Raw genomic sequence first — 11,193 nt, forward strand, 5'->3', positions numbered from 1 at the left:
AGCGGCTGGGCCCGTGAGCCATGGCCGCTGAGCCTGCGCGTCCGGAGCCTGTGCTCCGCAACGGGAGAGGCCACAACAGTGAGAGGCCCGCCTACTGCAAAAAAAACAAAAACAAAAAACAAAAAACAAACAAACAAAAAGACTTGGGGCCCCCCAATCCAGTATGACCTAATCTTAACTAATTACATATACGAAGCTCCTACTTCCAAAGAAGGTCACATTCACAGCTTCTAGGGGAACATGAATTCTGGGGGGACACTATTCAACCCAGTACACCACCTTGCAAGATAATTGCCTTTTGAGAGCAGAGCTGGGGCTCATTTACCTATGTAGGGTGTCAATAAGTGTCTGATAAAGAAATGAATAAATGCGCATACTGGGGCTTGGAAATGCTTATTCTTACTATCAAATCTCACAAGCTTCTGAAATCGGCCCAGCCTGTGAGCACCTCTACCACACAGAGGGAGCCCCCTACTCACTTGCAGGGTCCCCGGTCTGAGCTCAAGGGCTACAAAATAGAAACGGGAACATCTGCCCTGGGAATGCTGTGACTTTTGAACATAAGTTTCAGGGGTTCTCGACAGGATCTAGGGAACATGTTAGAAATGCCAGGGAGAAAAAACAACAACAACATGAAACGCCAGGGAGGGGAGGATATTTGGGGTTATCACAGTGATGGGGCCACGTGGTGTGCTAAGAAAACTACACAGGACAGGGGGCACCACCAAGAAAGATCCCCACCCCCAACGACTTGGGATCCCCTTGCTGCATATTCACGGAGGTTCATTCATGAAAATCTCCCTTATAATGATCTAAGCCGGGAGCAGCCCTCTGTTTTTCATAGAAACGCAAAGCCATTTCACACATGTCAATACAGTCCTCTTTGCACAGGTTTATTTGACTTTAAATTCACTGGGAATAAAACTGCTGCATTCAGATACAGTCAAGAGTTGTTTCACAAAATCACATCATCAACGGCAATGTCACCAGTGGGATTTGAGGGTCAACTATGCTCATCCGTGGGTAAGTGGCACCTGTGACCACATACACCCCGTGACTCCACCAGGCCATGCAGGAGATACAGATCCCCTGTCTGGCTCAGTGGAAGGGCTCTTACCTGGGGCGCCTGTGTTATGATTAGGGACCGGAGTCCAGGCACTGCGGAACCCAAGGGTCGTTCGAGCCCATGACTTTCACCAATTTTTAACCACAGCCAAGAGAGGGGAGCCTGGGCACACGGTCACTGAGAGCCAGGGACCAGCCACAAGCACAGGGCCCTCAAGGGCAAATGGGGGATTTTATGATCCCAAAGGACTCACGGTCAGTCTTAAAGGGCAAGGAGGGTGTGGATGGGAGAATACCCAGCAAAGGGCCAGAGGTGGGTTGGAGAGGCCCCAGGCTGGGTGCGGAGGGAGCCTCACAGTTTGACCACATGGCTAGAGCTGCCCTAATGCACCCAAAGACGCCCTGAACCCAGACTCCAACAGTCCCCCCCGCAACGCACTCACCAGCAAAATGTTTTTTGTATTGAACCAAAAAAAATGGTTTTCCTATAAAACCCATCCTGATTATTGTCAGGGTGATAAGCCGATTGTCTCTGGAGATAAAAAGCAAAATGGCACTGGTTCATCCTTTTCCCCTGATCGAGGAGCACTAAACACATTGCAGGGTGACAAGATCTTAACTGAGAGATAAAGTGGGAATGACAGCTGAGTTACAGGCAAAGGAAGGCCGATTGTCACGAATCTATAAATCGGGAACACTTAAGTCGGGCAGAGCCAGAGGGTTATTTTGGTTTAATTTGGTCCAAATGTCACTGCTGTCTTTGCCACTCCCCTATCCGCCTGTCCACGGGCTCAGTTCATGGCACCCAGCCCCAGCCCCTGGTTACACGTCAGTGTGGTGCTCGAAGTCACCTGTGGCGTCCACTTCTTTCCCGTATGCCCACTGGGCCTCCACACCCTGTGCAGGGACATTTGTCAGAATCGCCTGCTCGCGCCTTGACCACCTCTCCAGGTGCTGGAGTGGACGCGTGGCCCCAGCCCATTAAGCAGCGCATTCTGTTTGCTGGCCACGCTGATCCTGTCAGAGATGGGCACACACCTCTGACAGTCCAGTCAGAGAGAATGCTGAGACTGGTGTAGGAGCCATGGGGAAAGGAGGAGCCTCCATCCATCAGGAGCCTGGAGCTGCTGGTGGCCACTGCTAGAAGAGCCTGCTGGAGATGAGCCAGCAGGGAGGTGCGCAGAGCCCAGTGGTGGAGGAGGCCAGGCCCTGATGGCCTTGCTCTAACTCCTGGATACGGCGTTACCTGAAGCTTCTGAAGTCTTCAAATACAGGAGCTAAACAACACTTTCAAGTAAGAGTCCTGGCTAATACGTCCTCCTAATTTCTCCCTATCCCCCCACATCTAAGTCTTTCTCCCCACCCCAAATGCCACCTCTCTGGGCCCAGGCCTCATCACCACTTGTCTAGGTATCATTACCAACCTCCAGACTGGCCCCCTGGCCTCCAGTCTGCTATACAGTCCATTCTCCGGACCAGAGCAACCAAAACAAAATAGGGCACAGTGCGCCCCTCCCCAGAGCAAAATCTAGGACAAAGTTCGAGCTGATTACAGGGCGTGTAGGGGTCTTGTCCTTGTCAGTTGGGCTTTAGGGGTCTCCAGAAGTGGGCTTCCATTTCTTCTTGGAGGCTCCAAGCTCTCTCTCATCCAGGGGGACCGGCACCCACCCCGATGGGTCTGGGGAGATTCCCATATCTTGGAGCCTAGGAGCTCACCTCCACAATGTACAGCCTCAGAGAACCATGAAAACTTTAGGAACTCCATCTTGGCTATCTCCTCCCCTAGTCTTGCTTTCTCTCTCTCTCTCCCTGCCCCCCAGTCACAGAGAAAGAACTGAAGGGCAGTGAGGCTGATTGCGGACAGCGGCCCCCTCGGCTGTGTGCCGGATGGTCTCCCCAGATTCCCTTCCTAATGCTCCCTTTTAAGCCTCTTCGATGATTAGACAGACGGGCAGGAGCCGGGAGCCACCGCAGCTGCTATTCTTATTAACCGGCTGTAAAAGACCTGGCACGCATGTAGCCCCTCAATAATCACAGCAGTAGCAAATCTCTGAAATAATAGCTATTCCCAACTTAGCCTTCCGGATTTCATAAAGCCTCCAAGCTTTCATCTGAAATCCATTTTATGTGAAGTTACCTGAGCTTGAGCAATAGGAACCGCCACGAGATGTCTCCCCAGACACCAGCGTGAAGAACGCAGAAAGAGACCCGTGCACAAAACCGACTTGCCTTTTAGATCAAATGTGCGGAGTCCCAGTGGGTCCCACCTTGACACGTTTCTCAGCCTCTCGTGTTGCAGTTTCACACCCTGGGTGAGGCTTGTAGCCACAGAATGGTCAGAACAGCCTTCACGCAACCAAATAAGAATCTGCGGGAGGCCTACTGTGTGCTGGGCCCTGGCTGGTGGTGGGGAGGAGGCCTACTGTGTGCTGGGCCCTGGCTGGTGGCGGGGAGGAGGCCTACTGTGTGCTGGGCCCTGGCTGGTGGCGGGTCTGGAGGGAGGAGTGAGACTTCGACCCTAACCACCACACCGGGAGCTTGGCACATTGTAGGTCCTTAACAGTCACGCAGCAGGTACTCAACCGGAGGGCCTTTCACTCAGGCCCAGGTTGTAGGGGTGAGGCGTAAGGGGTGGCAGGGGGGCGGACGTAGAAACACGCAACGCTATTGGCTTCCTTTATAGGCATTAAGATTGTGCAAACCGTCACATGGGAAACGACGTATTCCTGAGTGTTAACCATCTAAGAGGCCTGAACAGGTATTCCAGGTGATCTTTCTCCTTGCAATCTGCCACGTTGTTGGTGAGGTGCATCTGGATCTTGGCTTCCTATCTTTACTGCTGTGTGACCACGGACAAGTGGCTTAACTTCTCTGATTCTCTGTCTGCCTCTGCAAAGTAAGAACGACCATCATTCCTACATGAAGGCCTATGTGTTGGACGGAGCTACCCAAATGCACTAAGGATCTCCCACTGAACTCGGAATAAAGTCCCAACTCCCTACCCCAACCCGCAAGGCCTGCTGGACCCAGTCCCCATGGACAGCCTCTACGCTTTCTGGGGGTAGCCTCTATGCTTCGCATGGGTCCCTGCTCAAATGCCACCTTCCCCGACCACCCGCTAGAGAACCCCGACTCCACACCATGCTTTATATGTTTTCATAACACTCGTCCCCAGCCGAAACTCTCCTGGTTTATTTGTTAATTGGACTGGAAGCTTCCTGAGGTTGGAACTAGACCTATCTTGTCCCTGCTGGGTTCCCTGGGCCTGGCACAAAGCCCAGCACATAGAAGAGACTCTACGAATATTTGTTGGTTGAATAAATGAAAGCCATCTTGCTTAAGCCTCAGCCTGGTACCCCCCGATGAGTAAATGAGTGTGGGCCGTAATCCCTCCTCACCTACCACCCAGCGATCCACTTTCCCGTCAAAACCCTCTGTCTGACCCTCTGTTGGCAGAACCCAGGGCAGCGGGTCGTCTCTGGGAGCAGAGCCCTCCACGTGGCCAGTCCGGCTCCATAAAATATCTCTGGGGTAATAGATAACTACTGCACTTACATTGCCATTCAAGTTCAGTCTTTGTGACTTAAAGCTATGTGTAAACCCTTCAGAGATGGCGCCCCTGTCCTCAGAGCATATGCATCTCTCACTAGCACCCTTCTCAAGCACTTCGTTGCAGATGCACAGACGCCTTCTGCTTCCAATCCTAACAGCCGTCGGAAGGGGCGTCCTGGGCACTCACCACCCTGAATGACCCAGATCCTCGAGCCACGTTCACACTTGGAAATCAAAGTCGGTCCTTTTCCCTTGCATTCAAACTCACTTTCCTTTTCACACAGGGGTTGGGCTTTTCTCACATCCTAAGAGTTGGGACAAGAGAGGCAGGGGAGAGCAAAAGAGCAGGACAAACTGTACCCCCGCCCCGGTGCGGGGTCTCTAATTGGAGCAATAATTGATAATTATGCCAAATGTTGAACAGGCTCAGGAGAGAGAATTCTAGGGTGCTGAGGGGAGGAGGGGCGGCAGCGGGGAACTCAGCTTTTTTCTTCCACAACAAGACCCAGAGAACGTGTTCACTGTCACCTTAGGGGTGTGGAGTGTAGCTTACGTGCGAAGTAAAAGAGTTCTTTCTGCTGGCACTAAAGAGAGCATCATGTGTTTGTGAAGGCTGGGACTTCCCAGCTCCCCAAGCCGAAGCTCGGTTAAGCCGTCAGGTACATTCCCTGCAAATTAGCACCTTCAGTTCAAGCCTCCGCGTCTTTGTTGTGCAGTCGAGGTAATAATCACCCGTGCTGAGAAACAGGCACACTGGCTGGCGGGGACCTCTCCCCACACAAAGCCTTCTTTGGTTAAAAAAAAAAAAAAAAAAAAAAACATACAATAAAAAGGAAAACTGTTTAAGCTTAAAAACTAAAAAGAAGCAGTTGGCTCCAGTTGTTGGAATGTTTTAAAAAGCAACAGCAAGATGAAAAAAAATAAAAAATGAGAAATCAACGGCCCCAGAATGCTGAGAGGGCCCAAAATATTAATATACAGGAACATGGCAAACCCTCTGCAAGCTGTAAATATTGTCTCCATTTCCCAGGGATAATCAACAAGTGCAACCTTCTACTCCCTCTGCTCTCCCTTCAAACTTCCTGTTTGAAATCTACACTGCAGGGACTTCCCTGGTGGCGCAGTGGTTAAAATCCGCCTGCCAACGCAGGGGACACGGGTTTGAGCCCTGGTCCGGGAAGATCCCACGAGCCGTGGAGCAACTAAGCCCGTGTGCCACAACTACTGAGCCTGTGCTCTAGAGCCCACGAGCCACAACTACTGAGCCCACGTGCCACAACTACTGAAGCCCGCGCGCCTAGAGCCCATGGCCTGCAAAAAGAGAAGCCACCGCAAAGAGAGAAGCCCGCGCACAGCAACGGAGACCCAACGCAACCGTAAATCAATAAATCAATAAATTTAAATATATATATATATGCTGCAAAACACTTTTCCTAACAGCATTAGGTGAATAAATTGTGTCTGTCAGAGGTCCATGAATTTGTTTCGAATATAGGGAGAAGGGTTTGGCTCCCAGAACCAGGAAAGAAGGAGGGTATGTATAAAGCAAAGAAACACAGACACAACCAGAAGTAAAAAATCAAGAGAATTTCATATAAGTCAAATGTATTCATTTGCTGAGCACGATAGGTACACTGGTGAAGAAACTCACTGAGGTTAGGGTGGTCATGTAAACTACGGATGCCGAGCTATTTTTAATAAATACATAATTTCTTAGCATATAGTACAGTATGGGTATGCTCCATGAAATTCAAACTTATGTCCTGTATTTCTATATGCTAAATCTTGCAACCCTACTGATAGAAGCTTCCGGTGGTTATGCTAATTAAGGATTGATAATACGCACTCCGACCGGACAGTGAGTCCAGGCTCCGTTCATACTTAGATGCAAGTCCCGAGCCCATCGGTCAGGAAGGAGCCTTCAGGGAGGTCCGGGGAGCTGGTGTCTGGGGTCCCTGTGTGATCTCAATCCCCTCTCAGCTTCGGCTGCCCGGAGGCACAGCAAGTGTTGCTCCAAGGAGAAACTCTGCCTTCCACAGACATCACCTCAGGAAGCCCAGGCCCAGGCTTCTCCCCCAGCTGTCACTTGCTGAGCAGATTCGACCCTCACGGCTAAGCTTCAGCCACTCGGAAATCATCCAGAGAGAAGAGGACCCCTCACCGGTCAAGAGAGAGAGGAGAGCCGGGCTATCACGACTCTGCACCTTCCGCAGCGTCCTGCCCCTGGGAAGATGGAGCGGGCCTCTAAGACAGGAGCCTATGGTAAGATGCAGGGGGTGGCTTCGGGGTTTGGTTCAAATCCTTTCTCTTCCACCTGCTGTTTGAGGCAGCTTTCCCGTCTCTGACCTGGTCACGAGTGAACCCTTCCTCCACGAAGTTTGTGAATCTCCATGAAGTTAGAGGCTGAGGGAAGCGTCCAGCCAGGACCCGGTGAACGCTGCACCATGAGGGTGGGGCCCGGGGAGAACCCCAGGCCAGCGTAGCTCGGGTTCCTCTCTCACTTCTCAGGAAAGAAGGAATCTCGCCTTCCAGGCCAGTCTACCAGCCATCCACAGCCTCTTATTCAAAACTGACATCCTCAAGAAGTCAACCCCAGTTCCAACCAAAGCCCCATTTCCGTCTCCCTACACTGTCCCCCAAACCTTTGTGTCTTTGTGTCTTGGGCCAAGGACCCCTCCCAAGCCAAGGCTACCAAGGTGCTACTGCTTGGGTAACACTCGCCGTTCTTGGTGAGCGCCAGCCTTCCAGGCACCGTGTGGAGCCCTTTACATTTGCTCCTCACAGCCTGCTAAGATCCCTACAAGCTCATTTTACAGATGAGGAAACTGGGGCTCAGAGAGGTTAACCAGCTTGCCCACGGCCGCTGAGATGGTACACAGCAGAGCCAGAACTTGAGCCCACATCCAATCCCAAAGCCTGCGCACTTAACCATAATTCTCTACCCATTTCTCAACCTGGACCCATCCCCCAGGGTGCCTTGTGCAGATATTTCTGAGGAGAATGGGCAAGACTGGCAAACTCTTATTCAACCTTCAAAACCCCACTCACTCATCACCTCCTCTGCACTTTTCTCCCTCATCTGGGGTGCTCTTATCCTACTGTTATTTCATATATGAAGTTGCATTCGCATCTGCGTCCCTGCTTAACTGAACTCCTGAGAGAAGTCGTGCTTGCTTTCTCATTTCTGCACCCAGCCACACTTTGCAGGGAGCTCTCCAGCTGTACTGGCCTCCTTATTGGTCTTCAAACAGCCCAGGCTTGTTCTACCTCAGGACCTTTGCCCTGCACTTCCCTCCTCCATGGAAAACTCTTCTGACCCCTTTGCCTGGGTCCCTCCCTCTCCAGCTCTGTGCTCAGGCGTCCCCTCCTCAGAGAGGCCTTTCCTGGCCACCCACTTAGGATGGTCCCTTCCGTACCCCTTCACCTGACTCTATCACCTCCAGCCTGCTTCCCTGATGTAACTTCCTTGACAGCATGCATCTCTCCCTGGGGTTATGGTGCATTTGTTTATCTGTCTTCACTTGCTTCATTCTGTGTCTTCCCTCCAGACAAGTCAGCCCCAGGAGGGCAATGACTTCACCGGTCGTGTTCCCTCCTGGATCCCCAGGCACACAGGAGGTGCTCAGCAAACATGTGTAGAATGAATGAACCCTTGGTGTCTGGCATACAGACTTTCAGTAAACGAATTTATTCCTAGTTAATCATTTTAACGGAATCATCTTAGAAGCTTCGCAAGAGAGAAGCAGACCTTTGCCCCGCTACATGCTGGGTCCTCTTCTCTTCCTAGCCATCTACTATTCACAATTCTTCCCAGGGTACCTTCCCTCCGGTTGTAGGAATGGCAACCTCAGAGAAAAGGCCAGGAAGAAGATCCCAGGCCCAGCTGGAGACCCAGCCTGGCGGGCTGGCTTGCTCAGCCATGGCCACAGCGTGCTACACATCACCCTGATGAATCCCTGCAGCTCTGATTCCAGCCCCTGCCTGCCCCCTCACTATTTCAGCTGAGGCAGCAGTAGGGACCACCCCAACCCTGGACCTCCACCCAGCATTTCCAGCAGCTAAGAAGAGCATCATACACCTAGGGTGTGGGGAATGTCATCAAGAGGGGAAAACACATCCTCAAAACATCCCCATAAAAGCACAAATCTGTGGATAAGGGAGGAGGTCGGATATAGGGAGTCAGGGAGGCCGGCCAGGGAGAATAGCCGATACCCAGTGAGGAGATGAAAGCACCCACGTCCTCTCCGTGGGTCTTGCTAATCATCCAGAGAGGACCTGTAGGTCAGCGGAAGCTTGCTGCCTCCTTCTCTCAGTGCCGTGAGGCTCTGGACGCCTGTGCATCTCGTGGCTCTCAGGCAGAGGAACATTCCCCTGCCCTACGCAGAGAATGCACGTTCTGTTGTCTTTTAGACACATTTTCCAGTCCCAGGCCTATGACAATGTAGTGTGACGGAAGTCGGGGAGGCGGGTCGTCGCTGAGTCAGTCAAAAAATACCTATTGAGCACCCCAATGATGGCGGATTGGTGTTGATGGGCATGAAAGAGAGAGTGTGGGGTGTAGGGTCTGGAGGCAATATTATCTTTGAATTGCATTTGGAGATGGTTATAAAGAGTAGATGCCAAAGAAATGCATGCGTATGTTCTCCAAAAGCCATGTGCGCTGAAATTCACAGCAGCACTTTCATGGAGGCCCCAAAACTCAGCCCAGGTGACGCCCACATCGAAGTGAACACACCCCGGCTACTCGCAGCGACGTGGATGAACCTCTCAAACGTTAACACTGGACCAAGGAAGCCAGGCAAAAACGACACCAGGATGATTCCTCTTACACAAAGTTCAAATTGTGATGAAACAAATCTCGACGGGGGCTGGGGGGCGGGGCGTCGAGTGACCTATTCCGTAACCCAGGCGGTGGTTACAGGGGTCTCTGTGACGGAATCCATTAAGCTCGGTACGCTTAGGGTTGGTCCGCTTGGCCTGTATACTTGCAGGTCTAAATTTTAAAGGGAGGAGGGAATGTAAGGCCTTGAGGTTTCCCCAAGGTTTTCCGCAGAGAAGGGCTGCTGCACCCGCGAGCCGGCAGGTGGGCAGGGAGGCGGGCGAAGAGCGCAGCTACGGACTGAGATTGGCAGTGGGCGCACGGAAGCCGCGAAGCCAGGCGGCCACAACCTCGCCCGGGGCTGCGCCGCCTCCGCCTCCGCGTCCTGCGTTGCTTGGCAACCCGTCTCCTAGGCGACGTGAGACGCTGAACCCAATGACCGAGGGTGCCGGGCGCTCCAAGACCCCAGGCCCCATGGCGCAGAAGCCCATCAGCAGGGCCGCGGCCGAGCGCATGAACCTCGTGGCCCAGGACGAGATCTGGTAACGCCCGGGAACCGGGAACCCAGTGGGCTGGGCCGTTCGCACCTGAAGTGTTCAACCTGGCGGCCTCAGCTTCCCCGCCAAGTCCTGGAGGTGATCGACCTCTGGGCGCGAAGAGCGTGCCCTGGAGGTGGTCGGGGGCCTTGCGGAAAGGGAGCAGTGTTAGGGACGAAAGAGCCTTTCTTTCTCTTTTCTTAGGCACACCACAAAGGCGTGAAAGATTTTGCATCTGGCTTTGCAACCCGCTGCAAAGCTTTGCTTGTTGAGATACGACTGATGTGTGCTTATTTTTAATACTTACCAAATGTTTAAAAAATCTTAATGTTCATTCAGTTCGAATGAGAGCACTTCACATTCTCTCTTGCTTGTCCTGGTTTTTGAACAAGAAGTTTTAATTTAAAGAATAGATCCATTTTCTAAAAGATTTATGTTCAGCAGACATCTGTAACGGATGTTTTTATTTGGCATTCTATCCCATTGCTAAATCGTATCCCATCTCTTTGAAGTTTTAACGGGTATGGGAAGTTACTAATTTAGATGCAAGTAAGTAAATATTATAGCAACAACAAACCGTCATGGCTCACCTCTTAAACTTCAGTTATCCTATCTCTGTGACTTTTACCATTTCCTTGAAAACCCACTTCATATTTTTCTTTAAATTAGCTTTGTTTCACTTAATGAACTTATTTTTATAGGAAACTTTATATCACTCTTGAAAATGGATAGCCAGTATTATTTGCAATAAATACATGCTATTTTTATTTTTTAAATCTTTATTTTTATCCAAGTACCCACTATAGGAAATACTACCTAGCAGGGTATTAGCAGGGTGTGTTCCCTCTGCCTAGAATGCCCTTTTCTCTCTTCCCCCACCTAACAAACTCCTACTCATCCTTCAAGACCCAAATCAGATGGCCCCTCCTGTGTGAACAGAGCCAATTAAGCCCTTAGACTGTTCTGTCCCATGTCCAAACTTGAACACTTGAAACGTGATTATTCCAAATTGGGATGAGCTGTAAATGTAAAATACTAGATTTCGAAAACTTCATGCCCCTAAAAAGTGATACCAAAATTAAGTTTACCTGTTTATTTTTACTTTTTTAAAAATGTGGCTCTAGAAAATTTTAAATTACATACATGGCTCATATTTTTGTCTCATGTTACAGCTCCCTTGGAAATAGACTCTGCTTTAGATGCTCAGTGCCCAGGGAAAGA

The 11,193-nt window shown here is 51.0% G+C and overlaps 1 protein-coding gene across 1 annotated transcript in view; it reads left to right on the top strand.

Moving 5' to 3' along the window:
- Nucleotides 1-9,862: 9,862 nt before the first annotated feature.
- Nucleotides 9,863-11,193, top strand: part of CIMIP1 (ciliary microtubule inner protein 1) — a 12,017-nt gene continuing 10,686 nt past the window's right edge. The window contains exon 1 of the mRNA XM_007449455.1: nt 9,863-9,978. Within this exon, the coding sequence (XP_007449517.1) occupies nt 9,872-9,978 (107 nt within the window). The 5' untranslated portion in view covers nt 9,863-9,871. The remainder of the gene's footprint in view (nt 9,979-11,193) is intronic.

This window comes from Lipotes vexillifer, unplaced genomic scaffold, assembly GCF_000442215.2.
Source record: "Lipotes vexillifer unplaced genomic scaffold, Lipotes_vexillifer_v1.1 scaffold524, whole genome shotgun sequence".
In the NCBI taxonomy this organism is placed as follows: Eukaryota; Metazoa; Chordata; class Mammalia; order Artiodactyla; family Lipotidae; genus Lipotes; species Lipotes vexillifer.